The 21260-nt window shown below is 46.3% G+C and overlaps 1 protein-coding gene across 3 annotated transcripts in view; it reads left to right on the top strand.

The window, feature by feature from the left end:
* The window catches only part of LOC121106658, a 50510-nt gene that overhangs the window by 24233 nt on the left and 5017 nt on the right, over positions 1-21260 (top strand). The window contains exon 1 of one of the 3 annotated variants that reach the window (XM_040646703.1): positions 7346-8370. The exons of 1 other annotated variant lie outside the window; for it this stretch is intronic. In XM_040646703.1, the coding sequence (XP_040502637.1) occupies positions 7884-8370 (487 nt within the window). In that variant the 5' untranslated portion in view covers positions 7346-7883. Of the gene's footprint in view, positions 1-7345; positions 8371-14271; positions 19299-21260 lie in introns of those variants that run through there. One more of the 3 variants, XR_005839412.1, reaches the window with a different exon arrangement.

Below are 21260 nucleotides of genomic sequence, written 5' to 3'. Positions count from 1 at the left end.
AGGACCTGGGGGTCCTGATGGACAACAGGTTGACCATGAGCCAGCAGTGTGCCTTTGTGGTCAAGAAGGCCCATGGTATAATGGGATGCATTACATGAGCAAGGCCAGCAGGTTGAGGGAGGTGATCCTCCCCCTCGGTTCTGCCCCGGTGAGGCCACATTTATAATCCTGTGTCCAGTTCTGGGCTCCCCAGTTCAAAAAAGACAGGAATCTCCTGGAAGGAGTCTAGCAGAGGGCCATAAAGATGATAAAGGGGCAGGAGCATCTTCTGTATGAGGAAAGACTGAGTAACCTGGATCTGTTCAGCCTGGGGAAAAGAAGACTTGAGAGGGGATCTGATTAATGTTTATAAATATCTAAAGGGAGGTGGGAGGCAAATGGATGAGGCCAGGCTCTTCATGGTGGTGCACAGTGATAGGACAAGGAGTAATGGCCTAAAACTCGGACATAGGAAGTTCCGTACTAACATGCGGAATAACTTCTTTACAGTAAGTGTGACAGCACTGGAGCAGATCGCCCAGAGAGGTTGTGGAGTCTCCTTCTATGGAGATATTCAAGACCTGTCTGGATGCCTGCCTGTGCAACCTATTGTAGGGAACCTGCTTTAGCAGCGGGGTTGGACTCCATGATCTCTTGAGGTCCCTTCCAACTCCTGCAATTCTGTGATTCTATCATTCTGTTTCGTAGGTGGCCTCAAAGCCGATTTGTATGTTTTTACTTATGGGTCTGCTTTTGGATATCTGGTGTGTTCTCAGACTCTCTTGCTCATGATGTAGGCAGAGTGGAAGTTGTGGGATTGCCAAGTGCTTACTCTCTCTCTGAAGAGAAGAACCAAGGTGTTGTCAATGTCAAAAAAAACCCACTGTCTTTGTGCAAAGGAAAGTTACCTGTGAGCACTGATACTGATCTCAGGTGTTTAATCGTCAAGGAAGGGTCCCTCAACATTTAGAAATGAAGTATTACTGAATACACAGAAAGACCTCACTTCTTATGCCTTCTGCATATGGATGCCCTTAGTGTACAGGGCAGCTATGTTTCCAAGCTTTTTGATGTAGCCATGACAGCTCAAATCCCATTTTCCTTCAATCAAAGCACCTGTGCAACCCCTTGACACGGGGGACTACATCTTTAAGGAAAACATCAAATATTGCAAAACTTCCCTTTATAAAAACACTCAGATTATTTGTAACATCCATCAACCAGGTGCTGGCACATTGCCTCTGGTTCAGGGTAGCAGTAGAGGCTGCCTGGGGACCTCCAAGAGGTGTCACTGTGTATTTTCTTGTCCTACCACCTCCCAAAGCATGTGGTAGCTGTAGTGTGGATTCTGAAGAGTTAACAACCATTCAGATTCTTTTTTTTTCCTCTCTAATTAGATCCCAGAGGAAAAAACACCACAAGCCTCAACCATGTCCTTAATCTCCCAAACAACAGAAGCAGTATTAAAAGAAATCCCCTTCCTGGGAGGGGTGGATACTCCTCAGTGTCCCAGTGCCAGGTTCCTGGTGCGAGCCCTGTGGGCTGGCCGGGGCACACAGGTCCTGCTCACCTGGGCTGGGCTCCTGCCAGCACTGTGTGCGACTCCAAAACAGCTCCACTGTGGGGGGCAGTGGAGAAAGGGAAGGAGAAGCCCAGGTATGCAGTGAGCACCATGCTTGCCTCTGTGAGAGACAGCTTCCTTCCAGGCTGGCAGCACGTTGGCAGAGGGATGAGAGGATAGGTGCCTTGTGCTTGCTCCATGCAGCTTTGGAGAAGTGCCTTCCCTCACCAGCTCTGTTGGCTCCCTGGCACCATAAATACCTCTGTGAAGCACGTGCTGCTCTGAATCCACAGTCCAGAAAGCTTCAGCCAGCCTGGCAAAGCAGTCTCCCAGTGGTTTCTGTGTGCATCAGGAAGGCTGCAGACAGCTGTCCAGGACCATTATCAAAAGAACTGGGACACAGAAGTGCACTCACTAACCCACCCTCTCCTCCTCCTCCTCCCTCTGACTCAACAAGTGGTGTAAGCTGCAAACAGCATCCTTATCCCAGCAAGCGAGTGCTTTATTTCCATAACAAATTGAGGTAGTGTGGGTTTTAAACCCCACGTTTCTCTGAGTTATATAAACACAGCGGCATCTAGATGCTCATGTACCGTGTCTTTAGAGCAAGTGGGAAAATCCCTTCAAGAGCATGTGCCTGGCCCATGGCTACACTGGGTTGCTGAACAGGGTTATTCAGAGTGTGCAGCAGGCTGAGATAAAAGCCCAAGAAGAATGAGGAGAAGGGTGCAAAAGTTTCCCAGGTGAACCTTGGCAGAACTGGAATATACTGCAGTCCTGGCTCCCAAATCAAAAGTCAAGTGCTCCTGTGAATGAACTGATGCAGAAAGCTAGCTAGCAGGAGAAGAAGTAAAGAATACTGAAAGAAAGAGGGTGTAACTAGACAGGTAAATATTGCATTCAGTATTTTCCAGTGTACTGTATTTCATTTTCCTCTTCCTGCTTCCTTGTTGAGACAGAGGGTTGTCATCTGGACATGAGGAGAAATTTCCCATTGGCTTGTTATATTAGGGTGATATAGGGTTATATAGGGGAAGTCTGGTGGTGTATAGCCTTTTTCAGAATGATGTTCTACCTTTAGAACTGTCACAGACACCAAGACTAGTTGCTGGAGGTCTCTCTTGGTGGACTCGAGATGTTGATGAGTAGGTCCCAGAGAAAGTGGCCATTTCCTTCCAACAGTTTTGGCATTTTAATCAAAAAGGGTGTTAATGAACTCAGTGTTAAAAACAGCTGCTCGTGCCTCATACTACAGCTCAGCTTCACCACAATAGCTCTGCTTGAAAAGAGAAAAGTGATTTCCTGGTATGGATTCAGACCTGCGTAGGCTTTGTCTCTAGTTTTCTTCTGTGAGGCTCTGCCCCTTCCACAGAATGGGCAGCCTGCCTCTGTCTACCTCCCACCTACCTCGGGATGTCCAGAGTTACAGCAATCAATGACACGACCCAACCTTATCTCCTACTAGGAAATCATAGAGCTATCAGGAAGGAGGAAAATACATTTTCTCCCCCTCTCCTCCCTCTAGGCAACTGCAATCAGGAAAAACTTTAAGTGCAGTGATTCAGGAAAAAGCAACAGCAGGAGTTGTTTTGGTTTGGATGTTTTGGTTTTGGGTTTTTTTTTTTCCTGGTATGGCTCATTTACTATCTGGGAAAATAAACTGCAAATGCAATACTGAACTTTGCTGGCTACAACATTAGACCTGTAGTTGTGCCTTGTGTGGGAAAGACAGTGAGATCTGAAACTGTGCAACCAGCGAGGCAGGTAAATTTTCTATTAAAAACTGCAGCACCCTGAGGAGTGAAGGAACTAAGCTGTAGGCACATAGGAAAAGCATTCGACCACATTATGAGGACATCCACGTGCACAGGGAGCCTTTCTAAGGAGAGCTTCCAAATACCTCTATGTATGTGGCTTCTTGACCCAGCTCGTGTAGGCTGGGATGCCAAAAGCAGCTTGGTATGAATATCATCAGGTCTTTCTGGCTGACAGGTACTGACCGTAATAGTAAGTGGCTGACTCAGTTTCAGCCTAGTGGCCTCCTAAATCTCTCAATTTGTGCCAGATATGAGGAGCTCTCCATCACGCAGGTATCTCCAAAGCACCCGATTGAGGCCAGCACATCCGGGCACGCAGAGTACTAATCAGTCCTCCAAGGCTGAATCATCATCCGTTCTTACCAGACCTGGTTTTGAATCAGGTCAGAGGATCAGCCAGTTATTGTAAAGATTCTTAAACTCTCTATCCTTCCTTGCCAACAAAGCTATTCAGCTCTGCACTGCTGTTTCACAGAGTTACCCTACGTGGCCTGTGCTTGACTTCTCCTTAATGCCGCTCTCCAGAGAGAAGCAAACATAGCATCACCCTTGGTCAGGGCAGGGTGCCCTCTGTGCATGACCTTTACCATGCTAACCTGCCCTCATCTTGCCCGACAGCGTTAATTGCCTCTTAGGGCAGCTTTGTCTCCAGCCCTGGGAGGTCAGGACAGACAGCTCATGCTTCCAATAGTTAGTTAGGAACTAGTAATAGCCACTTGGGATTCCAGTATGAGAAAAGGAGAGGCTGATCATAGCCCTGCTTCAACACTCCATTAGAGCAGAGGGATCACCAAAAAGCATGTTAGTTTCAGCTGAACCCTCTCCCTTGCCAACACAGGATCTTCCTCTTCTCCTGTCTCAGCTCTGCAGCACAACCCACGTGAGGAGGGCATGATGCAGTCTGTTCTTGTTTCCTCCTTCTCTGGGTTCCTATCAGAAACGCCACTCTGAATCAGAGGCAGGGGCTGTGACTGAAATGAGAAAACTCAGAAATGCACAGATTTTAGCCCCAGCTCTGCGAAGGAAAACTAGGCCTCAAGAATTTGTGAGGTACTGAGCAAAATAGTGGCGACAGAAACACTGTACGAATTAGAAACTGCCTAGCAAGCAGCAAAAAAGGATACAGGAAAATGGCCAGCTTAACAGAGGTAACAAACAGGAGTCGGGGGTGCTGCATGACCTTCTACTCTCTTGGAATATCTGCTGTTTTTGTAAATGTCTGAGAAGAATCCCTGCAAGATCACTCTTCTGTTCTGTTGGGTGGTGATGGCTGGGTTTTCCAGCACAAACATAGCTGTTCTACAGTGAGAAGCTTCCAGCAGGGATACTCTTTTCACATGCATTTGGATGAGAAGTTATTTAAAAGCCCATGCTCCGCATTTGGTATTTAGGGACAGAGTACCACAAACCAGCAACACGTGTCGAAATATTCTAGTTCCAGACATGTAAATCTAGCTGCTGGCAATATGTTCCCATTGTACATTAAGCAGCACAGATCTGGAAGTATCTGGAAATACTTCCTGCATCCAGATCTCCCCAGCAAGAACCATGTCTTGGGCAGGCTGTGTTTTTATTGCCTTTACTGCCTTGCTCAGATGATAGCCCAGTGCTTAAGGTGAGCTGTGTGAGTAATGGGATTTCAGTATAATGGAGCCATTTGCATCTGCCCAAATGAAATGGTGTTTAATGGTCTGTACAGTTACATGACCTCTGGTTGCAATCTGATCAGATATTGCAAAATAAATGGAGTCTTGCTGATAAAGGGAGAGGAATGGAGAGTGTTAGTGGGGAAGGTTGAAATCTAGGGTACCGCCCCGGTAGGGGTGATCACTAGGTGGCAATCTTATATGTGAAGCAGGAAAGGCCCATGGCAGTGCTAGAAAACTCCATGCTACCAGCCACGTTTTCCATGAGATGTGTAATCATGAGGTCTGGGCTCTTTGGGTACCAGTTCTAATTGCATTGATTTATTTTTTTTTCTGTGCAGTGTGTTAACCTTGCACCATTCCAAGTCCCAGATATCATGACTAGGTTTACTTTCCCTTGACTTTTCCATACCCTAGGGTTGCATATCAGATAGGTCATATAGCCTTCTCCTCAGGTAGACAGGAGTATGTGTAACCTTGCTATTTGCAGCTAGAAAGCTGCTAGGGAAGGGACACACTGCAGATATAAGTTGTGGATTATCATGAACTGAACCTGCCATTAAGATGTATGAGAGGTGGAAAGCTTGGTGCTTACAGCAGTGAGTGGCCACCTCATAGATATTTCTGTCCTGGTTTGCCTATGGAAAGACAGTCAACTGCCCCAGTTTGATCAACACTACCTTTAACTCAACACTGCAATTTAGGCATCTTTGCTGAAACAGTGCTGACTCAAGAAATGCTTTTATTTGGAGCTTTTTATTATACACAGGAAAAGTACTGCAAACCGTTTCCAGAGCATTTGACCTCATTTGCAACCTGTCATGTGGGAAAGAGGCCATGAAGCAGAAGGAGAGTGGTTGGGACCAGTCAGGGAGAGCACAGCAATGGAAGCATTTGTGATATGTGTTGTCCTAACAACAGCAGCTTTCTCTAACCTAAGATTTCCTGTGTTTAACATCTTGAAGAATCTCTGGGTATGGCCTGTTACCTGAAAGGAACTTCAGGAGAGGGAGGAGGTGAGAAAAAAACACATGCTGCTGCTTTAGGGCGAATTTAGCATCGATGAGAGAAACTTGTTCACAGCCTGCAGCCTCAAGCCTTGCTTCACTCACACAGATGTGGAGGACTAGCAGAGCTGGAGCAAACATGTCTGTCATGCCTTTGCCGTGAGAGTGCAGGTCTATGGGAGCACAGGTACTGTCCTGATAGAAAGGTCTTTCACGGGGAGCCTGCTGGGACCCCCGTCACTTGAAATGTCACCAAATTCTGTACAAGCCTGAGTACCAGCCACCAGTACCCTGTGCCCTGATTTCAGTGAAGCAAGGTGAGGGAGTTAAAAGCAAGGTGGCCTGGGCATGGTTACATATCAGGTTGTGGCAAGGCCAAAGCCTTCCAGATCCTTGTCCTTCCTCTCAGGTTAGCGTAGTCTCAGCTGCACGTTCAGATCTCAGCCCCACAGCTGAGCAGCTAATTTGGGTCCATTGCAACCAAGATGTGAACCACTGAAGCCTAAAACTTGTTTCACTCAGCCTGCCAGCAACTACCGACTGGAATCTGACAGCTAAGCACTGCTAGTCTGTGTTTGATTTACACTGGCGGCCTTCTCACTGGGAGTCAAGGTCAACAGGAGCAGCACAAGGAGGTGAAGAGACTGTTACAGCACACAGAAGCCACCCAGACACTCACATGCAGCTTGATTTCTCGCCCTTTTTCGTTGCCCCAGAGGTGTTGCAACAATTTATGTCACATTTCATCTGCGACGCTTACACGGTCTGCTCTGCAAGCAGCCTAGGCTTTCCTGGGCACAGCAGAAGGCACTTGCACAATGGCCGATACTAGGTGAGCTGCACGCCGAGGCTGGCGCGTTGCCACAGCAGCGTTGCCCCACATGTTGCAACGATGAGCAAAGCATATTGGCATTTTGGGAAAAGTGTCTAAGCCAGAAGTCTCCCAACTTGAGGGGCCAGTCTGTGGCTCAGAGTATCACAAGCAGAAGTGGAGGAAAGGCTGAGACATACAGGAAGGCCTTGAGCCTTTCATCTGGCCTGGCCTATTTGTGCTTGCTCCTTCTCACCTTTGGTGAAACACTGTTTGCTTCTCTCTGAAGGCCGTTTCCTTCCCAATCACCTACTGTATCAGTCCTCAAAAAAGCTTGCTCTGGAGTAAAATGCCTGGTCAGTCAAGCTTCACATCTCCTCTCCTCTCTCTTGACCTTGTCCCCAGCCATTTGCCCAATCCCCACCCCTCAGCTGCCTGGAGGCCTTCCCACATCCCAGAGGACTTGGTATGGGGGCTGGGAGGACGGCAGTGCTGGTGTAACTGGTTTGGTCAGCACAGCAAGCTGCCCAGACTGCAGCAGGTGCTCCTCAGGGCACGACAGCCACTGGGTACTGGCATCCTGCACCGCCTTGTGCTCCTTGCCCAGGGAAGTATGGGCCACACAGGCCAGGGAGCAGGCTCCTGCTGATAAAGGGCCCTGTCTGCCATATGGGTGGTGGGAAGCCAGCAGAGAACATTCTGCAGTTCCACAGTTCAGCAGTGGGGAGTTAGGGGTCTCCACGAGGCTAAGCAAAAGGGTAGAGATGCTCTACGTCACCTTTAGCCCTGTGTGCACAACCGAGCACAATCAGGTGCTGCCCGCTGGTTTGCAAGGGAGCGGTGTCACTGTAGAAAAATTACTCTCACCAAAACTCGCCTTTGCAGTCCTGAGTTGCTGCCCTGAGGGAAGTGGAAAAAGCCAAGGGGGGAGTCCTGTTCTGCAGCATTTTCTCCTTGAACTCCAGAAGGATAGGTAAAGTAATTGTAAATGGCCATGGACTCCAGCAGCAGCCACATGTCCCTGCTGGGACATTTCTGCCTAGCTGACAGGGATTTGCCTGAATGTACAACAGGCAGCCCAGGGCAGCATGTTGGCTGGGCACGTTGTGTTGTGGCAGTTTGCTGGTATTGTTTGCCAGTGTCCAGATGTTCAGGAAGCTGGAGGTGTGCACTCCTGGCCTCAACAGCTTTTTTTTTCTGCTCCTCCTCCTCCAAGGGCTGGTATCCAACAATGCGAAGAACATTAGGCAAGGACAGCTAGCCCCTTTCTTCTACCAGTCGAGTCTTCAGCAGGAGATTCCTGCTCTGGATTTCACACTTAAGCCAAAGAAACTTCATGGGAGCAAGCAGAAGTATCAGATCCCAAGCCTTGAGCTGAGACTTGGTCTTCACTTCTGTCACACTGGAATGGCAAAGCCAAAATGGGTTATTCCCTTTTCATTTTTGAATTCCTTTTGCCTCAAGGTCCTAATGCTGTGGACAAGTGCAAAGAACTTCTGGATCTCTTTTCTTTGGACTTTTTCAGATACTGCTTGTATCCCTGGAACAGGTAATCTTCCCACTCTCTTACCAGTGATTTTTTTTTTTTTTTTAACCCTATTCTCTGTGGTGTGTTCCAGTGAGAGGGGTGGCCTGTAAGCCCGTTGTCTGAGATCACCATGCCCTCAGCAAGCCAGGACTTGTGGAAAGGAAATCTTTTCAGGCCAGGAATGTGTTAACTGTTCAGCATCTGCTCTCCCATCAGGGGCTGTGTGTTGTACTGGGGATTTTCCACCGGTTCTGCCTGTTCCAACTTCTCAGCTGGGTGCATTTTCCCACAAAGATGTGGCCTCAGAAATGCCATCTTCATTGTAAAGTCACTCAGGTAAAGAAAGTGGTCAGAGCGTGGTTCTCATACTCCCTCCTTGAGAAGGAGGCACTTTGCTTTATCTTGCATTATAACTGAGACTGAGCCTTTGAAAAACTATGTGTCAGGGCTGAATTATTTATAGTCATGTCAAACATTCCTGAGTATATGGGTAAAACCCAGGATAACGTATCCTGGTATGCAACTGATGAGAAAGGCGTGTTTTGCTGACAAAGACAGCGTTTGCCAATCAGGGATCTTTGTTGTTTTAGTAGCAACATCAAGTAACATGTCATATTTTATGATTACCTTAATAATCACATATATAATAATGCATTTTGTCGGCAGCAGACTGCAGCAGGAGACAAAAGCCAAATTATATTTGTGAATTTGACTGGAGGAGGTTGCAGTCTGTTCTCAGGCCATGTTTGCACTGCTCGCCAGAACAAAATATTACTTAAATAGAAGGCTGGAGACCCTACGTTGCAGCCAATATACGACCCATTAGAAATGCTTGAGAAACCGCAGTAAAAAATCTCAAGAAATTCCAAATAATTTCTTCCAAATAAAACTGTGGGGAGGGGAGGCGGTTGTATCCGTGAGTCAGTAGTGAGTCCAGATCTCGATATGTAGCTGTTTATTTTCTTCATAGTCTATTTGCCCTTTTTAAAAATGACACAGGCCTTATACGCGTGCATGTTAACTACACAATGATACACTGTTATCCTACTTGTCCTTTAAATAATTTCCTACTTCAGAATATTTCAGTGCTTGTAATGCTATGCCTTGTATTCAAAAAGTGCTTAGGTTTAGCGACTGTGCTCACCTTTTCTCAGTGCAATAAAGACCTCCACATCTCTAGATTTCCATCTATGTGGGCATTCTCATTGCCCCCCATGAGAGGAAACTGTGACAGATCACATCATTCATTGGAGAAAGTCTGAACAAGGGCATTTGGGAATTCTTACTCCCTGCTTTCCTGTTGAAATGGGCTAGAAAGTTGTTCAGACTGTTGAATCTGAGCCAGATCTGAAATGGTTCAAATGGAGCATCCAAGGGCAAATCATAGAATCATAGAATGGCCTGGGTTGAAAAGGACCACAATGATCATCGAGTTTCATCCCCCTGCTATGTGCAGGGTCACCAACCACCAGACCAGGCTGCCCAGAGCCACATCCAGCCTGGCCTTGAATGCCTCCAGGGATGGGGCATCCACAACCTCCTTGGGCAACCTCTGTTTCAATGTGTCACCACTCTTTGTGTGAAAAACTTCCTCCTAATATCCAACCTAAACCTCCCCTGTCTCAGTTTAAAACCATTCCCCCTTGTCCTATCACTATCCACCCATGTAAACAGCCGTTCTCCTTCCTGTTTATATGCTCCCTTCAAGTACTGGAAGGCCACAGTGAGGTCTCCCTGGAGCCTTCTCTTTTCCAGGCTAAACAATCCCAGTTCCCTCAACCTTTCCTCATAGGAGAGGTGCTCCAGCTCTCTAATCATCTTAGTGGCCCTCCTCTGGACCCGCTCCAAGAGCTCCACATCCTTCCCGTACTGGGGGTCCCAGGCCTGGACGCAGTACTCCAGATGGGGCCTCACAAGAGCCAAGTAGGCTCTTGTAGTAGTAGTAGTACAATCATATTGTACCAATATATGCTTTGCCTTCAAAAGCAGGTAAGCTTGCTAAAAAATTAGATCCTCTGATTTGCTCTACGCTTATGCAGAAACAATCTTGATTCCTGTAATAAACATTTTAACTTCCACCTTTCAATTAAGGAATGAAGAGGACAAACAGTTGAGCAAGTTTGTCTGTAATCATGTAATGCTTTACATTTCTGTTTAATAGACAGCTGCAGTGGAGAGAAAAAGCTGTTTGATCTGCATCTTCATCTTGACCACCAACCCTGTCTCTCCTTGGGAATAAATGTGTGCATCCCTGACAAGCAATTGCTGGGGAATCCAAGCACTTTGCATTGTGTTTTGAGGGCAGCTCAGGTTCTCTGCTGCCTTACAGAGTATGCAGATTTGATCATGATTTCTTGATGGTTTTAGTTCAGGGGCATACCTTTATTTTCTGGTAAAGCTCAGACAGAGGTAGAAGCTTCCTGGCCATAAAGGAACTATTCACATCCTCACTGTATTGACATCTGCGGAGAGACCACTGAATGGGGCAGTTAAATAAAGTGTGGGAGAAACTGAGTTAACTGCTGTTGGCTCTCTGTCAGAGCTGTGTGACTTCTCATACTGGAGTGAATGTTTTTCCCTAGGTTTGTTATTCCCTTAGTGACTTGGGAAAGCGTAATGGTGATACTGATAATGTGCATGCAGATCACTCTGCCTTGAAAATTTTTTGCTGTCTGGTCTGAGATATACTAGTTGGAAGAATACACGTCCAACTCATATCAGTGCTGGCCCTAATATAATTTCATCTGTGCTTGCAAAAAATAAAAATAAAAATGCACAGCTTAGTCTATTTAGGTAGCTAAGAAAATAGCTCCTTCAGTGGTATGAATGGCATCTCTATTACTGAAATATTTTTGTCATGGCTCTAGCAATATATATATGCTGAAAAATCCCCTCTAGTGTAGACACACCCAACAGGAACGTGATGTCCAGCTCTATGGGAAGGTTATCGAGGTGGCTAACTCTCCTGGACACATTTGAAATCAATACTGTCTAAAGCCTGTTGTATTTTGGTTGTTTTTTTCTTTTTTATCTGAGAGTTTACACTATTTGTAGTCCCTGTGGGGTCTCTGACCAACATGGCATCACCTTTCCTCAATCCCAAATCCAAGACCACCTACCTACTGGTCACCCTGCCTTCAGTGTGGGCTCTCAGCCATCCCCAGGCAGCAAAGCCAGGTCTGGAAGCCTGGGCTGGGCTGCACTGGGATGGAGAGAAAGTGCCACAGGCACTTGGAAGGGATGACTGAGCTTGTCAACAGCAGGCAGCAAAGCCTATGTTAGCTTAGCCATGGCCAACTGAGGCACATTCCCTTCTAGTGAATTAGACCTGCCCCCACGATGCAAATGAAGTGGAAGATTTGGAGTGTTATACCAGTGGGTGTAGGTTTCACTTGTTTTAAGATACATAAATCCTAAGCCTATTTTTCTCTTTCTTTTCTGCCTCTGGAGCTAATGCGTTTAACTCTCAAAGAGGAGACAGCTGGTTGTTAGCTTCAGCTTGTCTTGATGTTCATTTTCTTTTTAAACGAGCTTGCATATTATTCTAGCTTAATTAGATCTTTCTACAGATAAAATCCTTGGAAGGGGTCCACCCCCCTCCCCCCACTCTGCTAGGTTTCTGGCTTGATTCCTTTCACATGTCCCTTCCCCAGTGAATTCATCTGAATGTTACGTGGCATTAATTAAGGATCTCAATTGCATATTCGCCTTTGCAAAGTCGTGACTGACTGACAGCACGAAGAACAATGGAGAAGCCTTAACAAGGCCTGGCAAGGCATGACACTGAAGGGCAATCAAAGGGGAAGAGCTTCAGCAGAGGTCTTCAGGTAAATCTCTGTCTGGCAACTGTTATTTCCTTAATCACCAACAGTAGGAAACCATTCAGCCCTGCTGCAGCTGGTGATAAAGTGGCTCCCCCAGGGCCCACCACAAGATGAAATAACTGCGTGGCTTGAGGTAGAACAAGCTGTTCTGTAACGCAGTTGTATGGTTGTTTGGGAAGTCTTGAGAAACTGTTTCTTTCCAGCAAGGGAGTGAGGCTGGGAGAGGTTGGTGCTGGGCTCTACAGCTATGCCAAGATTAGGTGCTTGTGACACCGATGCAAATGGGCTTCGAGATGGGAGTGGAGACTCCCCTCCTCTAGTCAAGGTCCTCATCGGTAGGCCAGAGGCTCCCCAGGTCAGTCATCCCTTCTGCTGGCCTTCTGGGGTAAAGCCTGACAGAGCCTGCATTTCCTCACACAGGTGGTCCATAGAGTCACTAAGATGTCACCTTTTTGGCTTCCTAAGCAATGGTAAGAAAATCTTGAGGCAGAACAAGTAAATAAACTTGAGTTTCCCACTGGTATTCCTCAGGGAATTACTTCTGGGATTTCCTGCCCGCAGACAAGACCACCGCAGCACGTAGCAAGAGGGCACAGTGGCAAAGCACTACAGCAACACAGTGGTCTGGGATCTGTTTAGTTTGGGAGCAGGAGCACAATACAGCAGCATTAAAGCCTTTCCCTCCATCTGTCATGCCTGAAATGGCATTTACGCAGGCAGATCTCTATGCCAAGGAGTCACGTTACAGTGCAATTCTCTGTTAACCAAGTTACTGCATGTTTTTTCCTCACCTGTGTATGCAAGTCCAGACCATGTTACAACTCAGGGGACAAATTCCTTGCTAAAATAGAGTTTGCCTTTACGTGTAATAACCAATATTGCAGCAGGATTCCCAGGCATCTTCACTTTGCAGCGTGGAGAGGACTCTCACACCAATGAAGGAAGACTGCAAAAATGAAGTGTGCGCTGTAAGCTTTTGTAGGGAATGATGTGCAGATGTATAGAAGTTGGCAATATCCTTTTAGACAACGGTGCAGTTATTATTTTTTTCCTTATTTTAGCATCTCCTCCCTATCGTGTGCCAGTCTCCTGAAACTGAGAAGTGCTACAGATTGGGTGCCTGGGTGCTGCCAGAGCTCTTGGGAGACCTGGAACCAGGATCATTGCCTGCTGCAATCTTTTGCATCTGGGCTGGGAAAGCCCCTGAGGATATGTTTGTATCAGGTGAATCAGGTGAACTCAGTGTCTGAGAAGCTCTTCCTTCTTGCAGGCCACAGCTGGCTAAATTAGCCCAGGGAGAACAAGGCATGACTATCTCCCCACTGATTTAAAGCTTTTCTCTCTAAGTGGCTGAATGGGCTTGCGGAGCTGGCTCAGCTGCTTATGAAGCAGTTGCTGAAGCACTGCGGTTAACAGCTCTCAGTATTGAGGTATATTAAGACCAACATAAAAGGTTTTATGTGAAAAATGGTCCTACTGGGTCACTCTAAATGTTTATCTGTTCTAGTTTCCTCTCTCTGTTGGTTGGTAGCAGATGCTTAAAGCAAAGTGCATGAAAATGGTGAGCCCACAGTGAGTACACTGTATGCACGAGTGTGCGGGTTCCTGAAAGCTTCCTAGTATCTTGCTGTTTAATAGCCCCTAATAGCTCTACCTGGGACTTTGTCAAATCACTTTTCAAAATGTGTTTTTGGCATCCACAGCACTACTGGCAGCAAGTGACAGAATTTAACTATGCATTTCATACAGCATTTCCTCTTGTTAGCTTTGAATCTGCCACCTTGTACCTTTGTTTTGTGCTGTGTATCCTGTGTAGTCCTGTCGCGTGACAGAAGTGCATGGCAGCCTTTCTGCAGTTGCCAAGGAACATTTTAGGCCAGTGGCTGATGTACAGCTGCATGTCCAGCAACTGTTGTGGTTGTGCAAATGTGTCAAGAGGAGGTTGTTTTTCACTTAGGACACAGCAGTATAACTCCCAGTTAAAATTCCCTTAGAGCAGCCCCAGCAGGTCTGCCATTATTGCAGCTCTTCTCTCTTTGCTTTGCAGAAGTGAAAGCTTTGCCCATGCAAAGCACCAGTGCACAAACATGACCACGCAGCAGCACCATGGGCAGAAGGCAGGGCTGTGCTGCAAGAGGGAGGCCGGGAGGTAACCTGTGCCCTTGCTACCATGAGCAGTTGGTAGGTCAACAGAATCTCCAGCAGTAGATTCAGCCCCTGGGGCTCAGCCAACCCGACAGCGTGCAGAGCTGTCCCTCAGGTCATTTGAAAGAAGCAGCACAAACATCCTTATGAGGTCCCTTCCTATACTAAGGAGTCCCTGCCCTGCAATAGCTGTACTTATGACACAGCATTCACCAGAGGCCTATACTTCTGATTCATGTTCAAAAGCTATGTTCCTAAGTCCACATCTGACAATTTGATAAAAGACTTGATTTTTCAGGAACCCTTGAGTTTCTATTAAAAGCAGCAAGACAGCAAATTTCTGCTCATTAGAAATTCAAGCCGTCTACTCAGGAGTCTAACTATGGAGTTGGACTTTTATTTTATGATGTATTGGCCTTTGTCTTGGGCTGTCATAAAGCAAACATGATAAGCTAGCGACTGGCATTTCAGTTTTCAGCCATTTGCTGAATGTTATAGCAGCACAAAATGAAGTAGAATTACCAAAGGGTCAAAGGCATAGATTAGAAGTGGCATTAAGAAATGGCAAGAATTACTGATAAGTCTTAGTATCTTTGTTTTATTACTTCCCTGTCTCTGTCAGATCTGCAAACACTTTGAATCACATCTAATTGAACAACAGCTTCATTGTGAAACCTGCCATTCTTAGCTCCAGTACAGAAAATATCTTTAAAAACCACCCCCGCTTTCTAGCATTGTGCAAAGAATTACAGGTCGTCTGCCATAGGTACGCACCACACACAGCATCATCTTCCTTCAGTCCTGCTCCTTGCCCTACTGCCCTCCAGCTCTTCATGCACCTTGCACGTGTCACCAGCAGTGTCCCCTGGGCTGGTGTCCCATAGCTGCAGGGCAGGGCAGGCAGCGCTGTGAGGACATGTGCCAAGGTGACCTTAAGGTTCCCAGAGCCCTGCCCATACTCCGCACAGCACTCAAGCAAACTTCCCTGAAAACACTTCAAAATGAAGTGCGTTCTGCTTCCTTCTCCTGTGGGCTATTGAATGTTGCAGCATCTGCTACCTGTGATCAATCTTACATCGTTGATTGCTCTTATGTAAGTAAAAAGGATTAGCTGTCTTGGAGCATTTGCCCTACATTTCACTGTTTTGCTGGTCAAAGCTGAGCTGGATAGGAGTGTGAAAAAAAACAAAGGTTGTGAAAGCCCTGATGTTGACAAGAGTTATGTCACCAAAAAAGCATTTTTGTCCGGATAGCTGACTTCCTTTTGGAGGATGCGTTCTGTTGCTGCTCTGAGCTGTGGCTGTACTGTGGTACTGGCAAGCCTCATCTGGAGCAGATCACAGAATCATTTAGGCTGGACAAGAAATTCAAGAATCGTGCAGTGCGGAGATGCCCAGCTACGCAGTCCAGCTGGGTGGTGACAGCCTGTGTGGTTCTGGCAGGTGCTCAACCTACTCTGATGACCTTGGTGCACCTCCTCGGAATGGTATGCGTCTATTGCAAGGTCTAGGCGTGAGGAGGGTGTGCAAGAAGCTTCTGACCTGCCTCCGACTTATGATTTTTAATCAGTGGGATATTGCAGCTGTGGGCTCAGAGGTTGTTCACCTCTGCTTCTTTCAATTCCATCAAACTGGGCACTCTGCAGCAGAAGATATAATGGTCTGGAGGAGGCTGGATGATCCTTTCAGTCAGATGACAGATTCATGTACACGAGATGCCCCGTGATATATAATACATCCCTCTGTCTTCCTTGGAACATGTAAGGGTTTGCAGTGCTGATGCTGCCATAAAGTAAACTCACTGGAGTGATCTAAACTGACCCAGTCAAGGCTAAAAGTGATGGTTCCAGTTCAGATAAGCCCTTCACTGGGCTATTTACATGAGATCAACCATGTGAGTCACAGTCTCAGACCTGAACAGCCCACTCTGTTACTTCAGTGAGGATTTCTCTGGCTCTGTCATTTTTATTTTTATTTTTAATTATTTTTTGCTGTTTTAAAACTCCTCATGCAGTCAAGATCAGGCTGGAAATTTCTCTGCAACAGTGGTGCATTCCCATTGCCTCCTACTCTCTGTTTTAACCTTTAGTCATTTCGCTTTCAGACAGAATTGCTGAAAGCCCCTTCCTTCCAATCTGCACACTAAAGATTACGAAAAGCTAATGAGAAAAGCTAAAACTCATTTGATCGGAAAGAATAATTCCATCTCTCTTCTGTGGCAAATGAGAAAGTCGGGCAAACATAATGCATTTGTCAAAGACAGCTGAATATCCCATGTTTTATTCACCTTCATATAAGGGTACTATAATAAAGGTTAGGGCTTAAATCCCTGACAGGTTGACTGTATGACTGAATGACTCTAATGTTGTTTCTCCAGGGCTTGTTAGAGCTCTGTAACTCTCCACATAGAGGACTGAACGCCTGGGGAAAGGGCTGGGCTCAAGAGATCCTGGTAATACAGAGGGTGGATATCTGTTAGCATTGCTATAGCAGATTGTGCCCGCAGATCTCAGCCCAGCTACTACATCCAGCTTTGCTGTCGTCCCTGTGAGCTCTGGCCAGATAGGTCTATGGATCAGGGCGCAAACATGCAGTAACTATTATTTGACTTCTAAGCATTGCCCCCCAGTTCCCTAGAAAGGATCCATCCAGTGTCACCAAGGTGGAGTCATTTTTCCCCATCTCTCAGTTTCTGCCTCAGGAAAAGGTAAGCTTTAGTGCTTCCTGTCTTTATTAGCGTTGTAAGATGCATCACTGGAAAACTTCATATCGAATTCTGAACTTTACCAACGATCTCAGGATGCTGGCTCAGTTTAGCCAGTGCTGTGTGGCTAAACCTAGTCTGGAAAGATTTAAATATTTATAGGAGTGAATTATCTACTCTGTAGAGACAATTCTGTTTTTTCTGACTTGGTCAGTTTTATGCTTCGTTCCACTGTGTATTTGAGTCTCTCTGCACTGCCCTGCCTCACCCCACTTTTGGGATAGGTGAAAAGATGAAATTGATGGCTCTCAGAGCTGCCCTGAACTCCTGTAGAATACTTGTGCCACCTTGTAAAGCCTGAAGACGTTGGTGTTCCTGTTCCAGCTGCACTGCTGACATGCGGAGGTAGATAAACTGAGCCACTGTACATCCTCAAGAACTTAAATATAGCAACAATGTCATGGGAAAGGTGTTGAGACTTGGAGAAATCTGCATTCATGCTGGTGAAATAACTTTGGGCTGCAGGAAAGCAATGGCTTTCTGTCCTCTTTTTCTTTAAGCTGCTACAGACCAGAGCTGTGTTCCCAAGAAAGCAGTGACTATAGATTTGCAGAGAGAAGCATGTCTGTTAGAGGGGAAAATATTATTTAAAAAACAAAACAAAACAAATAAGTAGTTTACTAAAAGCAGAAATTGGTTTCAATGGAAAACACGCATCCAACAAAATGCCTGGAACAATTTGACTGCAGCAAATACCTGACTTCGTGCTTCAGTCAAAGATATCAGGCTGACTGAAGAAGTAATCGAATGAAATTATACTGTCTGTGTTATGCTGGAAGGGCAGAACAAATGATCCCCAGGCTTTGCAGTCCTGAAGAACTGGGGCATTTTCATGAATTTTCTATGCAGTGTTACTTGCAGCCAGACAAGACTCCTGCTAGCTTGTGCTTCCTGCCTTGCCTCTGCTGTTTGGGTCTGCTGCAGAGCATGGTGTGGTGGGATAGGTAAGAGTACAGTAGGGCTAGGTCCACAGAAAGCCTGTGGGCCATCCTGGCACTCTGGAATGATCCTAAACGGAGCCCTTCTGCTCCCTCTGGAAGGGCTTCTTTACAAAGGAGAGCCCAGGAAAAAGTCAGCTCAGTGAACTAAAAGTGTGAATTTCAAATAGGCGAGTTAAGTGCATTAAAGTGGACACCTTCAGTAAGAGTTAAATGGTGGACTAAATTAATTTGTTTTAATTTGCTTTGGAGGCAGAATATACTGTAGAGAATAAGCACACCTCTAAGTCTAAGTAAAAATGCCCACATGGGGCTTTAATGTGATTCAATTATGTTTACAAGTTTTGCTAGCTTGCCAAAAGTTCATTCAAATTAGGTTTCCAGACCATCTCCATGCAGTCCAACCCATAGCCTCTCCTGCTGATGAAACGGGGACCTTTCTGCCTTAGAAAAGCAGTACTGCTGGGCTCAGTTCATTGACATCTGGAAAGCATTTTGCTGTGTGGGAGGCACAAGGCAAGATACACCTCATTCTCAATCACAGGTCCAGCAGAGGCAGGCTGTGGGCAGCTGCCTGCTAGCTACAGGGATGGGGCTGTCACCTGCATGGAGCTGTACCTGAGGCAACAGAACACCGGTTCTGTTTGATCTTCTGCCCCCAGGTTCCTTCCGGGTACCTCAGGTACCTGCTTGTTCTAACAGGGGCTGCAACAGCGTCAGCGTACTTTAAAGTGGAGAGAAGGATTTGCAGGCCTGTTGTGAGCACCTGATGCGGGTGACTTTTCCTGTGGCATTTTGTTACAGGAACTCGACTGCAGCAGATTCCTGGAATTCTGATCCCTGGCATAAATGTGGAAGAACCAAAAACAGCAGAATCTGTCCAGAGCATCACACTTTCAATTCGGAGGCAGGTCAGAGGATCCCCGGCCTGAAACGGGGCTGTTGGCACAAAGATAGCCATCCTCATCCATATGCATCCAGTGGGCTTAGGTGGAGGCAAAAGGTACACTGAGCAGCTCCGCTGCTTTCAGAGTCATGGCCTACTAGCATGCATTTTCTAAGAGACTGATGACATTTAAAGCTCTTTGAGTAAACTGTTTGCTTTCCATTTTGAACAGGAAACTCATTCTGCTGTTTGTCACAGAATGAAGCACAGTGATCACCATCCCAATCAAGAAAATGTTTGCCATCTCACCAATGTTGTCCCGGAGAACAAATACACATCTTGGCTGTTAAATACTGTCTCATTAGTTATGCTGGGACAGATTCTCTTACAAAGGTATCAGATATAACAGAGCATCCATGTTGCTAACCTCACCAGCCTTTTTCCAGATGGTGTTCTGAGTGCAGTATAGATGAGAGGCTTTGCTAACCAACCCATTATTCAATTAATTAGCGCTTAGAAAGTAAGGGTGTGCCTAGCAGCGTGTCATTCTGTGTGGTTTGCTTCTTGTGGTGCAGTCAGGAAGGATGGAGAGCCATTGTGTCACCACAGATAACATGCTGACCACCTCAGTTGGTCACCTCAACTGAAAAACAAAAGGCAGAATAGTTTGTATGTGCTGAGTCCAAAGAAGAAACTCAAAGATTCAGAGCTCTCCGCATACACTTGTGCTACAAGGTTAGTGTGCTCTATGGGGCTGTTGACGTTTAGGTGACTGCTCAAACACCACTGTGAAAGTATGATGAAGGTGCAGGTGGGCACCTCACTCATTAGATACACCAGCACATGTCTGCAGTGTGCCTCTTACTGCTCAGTCTGTGGGAAGGCTGATCTCTGGGCACCCTCAGGCTGATGGTGGCTTACACAGTGACACCACAGTCAGCTTAAAACACTCCTGCATGAGCTGTGATGATAGGTAATAGTGCAAAGCCCAGCAGAGGCTTTAGCTGCCCACGTGTAGCTGTGAGACCTGCCCTCACCTCTACACAGTTGCTGGCCTCTCAAGTTTACACAGATGAATGTGGAGAGGCTGCAGCCACACCACAGAGCTGGAGGGTGAGGTACAGCATGCCAGATACAAACTGCTGCTCCAAAGTGAGAAACAGATGAGGTTTGGGACTATACCCATTTTTCTTAGCTGTTAATGTACTCCCTGGCTTGGGAAACCCTAAGCTGTTGGCACCTGGGAGGTTGGTCGGTCACTCTGCATTTGCCCTGCTCTTAGGAGCTTCTCTGAACTATTTGCTACTGGCCATAGCTGAGGAGGCACGCTGGCTTAAGTGGACTTTGATGCGTTCCAGGTGTGTCCAGTCGTATGTCCTCAAAATTGACGAGACCAGCTTGTGATAAAACTGCTTAGACGAGGTTGTTTTGGTAGTGAGTGTTCATTTGTGAAGCACTTTGAACATACGCTGATAACAGCTGATCTTTGATTACCAGTAGAAACCACATTTTCAAAAGGAAATACGGATGGGAAGGAAAGGGACTTTGCATTAAATTCCCAATCCTGGTTGCCGGGGGAATACTTTAAGATGCAGAAGACTACATTTGCATGTTGGTATTTTGGGAGTGTTTCCAGCAAGACAATAGTGCAACTCAGAGCTCTGGGTCCTGGGATCCTTTGTCTTTTCACAGTTACATGGATTTATATTATCAACTGACAAACAGTGTTTAAGTAACAGCAAAATGAAGATGGTGCCTCATATCAGTAGCAGCAGCAGCACGTGTGCTGTCCTCCTCTACCTCTCGCTAGACCAGACATGATGGAGTGGCTTGTTTATGGTGTTCACTTCCCTCCGCCCAGAACTTGTGGTTTCATACTCAACGAGAAGTTCATGAAAAAGAGCAGAGGGATCTGTAGATGCAAGTGCCAGCTCCTACTCTGCCTTTGTGAATGGATTAGCTTTGTTGTGGGCTGGGCACAGATGTCCATGTCAAAGGTAGCTGAGCTACCTGAGCAGAAAGGCTGAACCACGGAAGTCAAAAGCAGATCTTCCAAGGTACACAAGCATCTAAAAATACAAACTGAGGTCCATCTGGCTTTTCCAATGCTCCACGCAGGTCTGGCCCTTAATTCCCACTGATTATAATGAGAAAGACTTCAGCACTTTTTAAAATCCTATTAGGTATGTGTTTGCCTCCACTGGCCTGTGTACTAATGATTCTCATGTGGAGCCTTTCTCAACCAGAAATGAGGCTGTGAGATGTGCTGTGGTCTGTGTAGGACTAGTTAAAAGAGAAGATTGCAGATTCAAGTGTGGTTACCACAGCACTGAACTTAAGCCAGGGGAATGAAGA

This window comes from Gallus gallus, chromosome 1, assembly GCF_016699485.2.
Source record: "Gallus gallus isolate bGalGal1 chromosome 1, bGalGal1.mat.broiler.GRCg7b, whole genome shotgun sequence".
Lineage (NCBI taxonomy): Eukaryota > Metazoa > Chordata > Aves > Galliformes > Phasianidae > Gallus > Gallus gallus.
The sequence above is the reverse complement of the archived record's forward strand: the minus strand, read 5'-3'. Positions and strand labels throughout refer to the sequence as shown.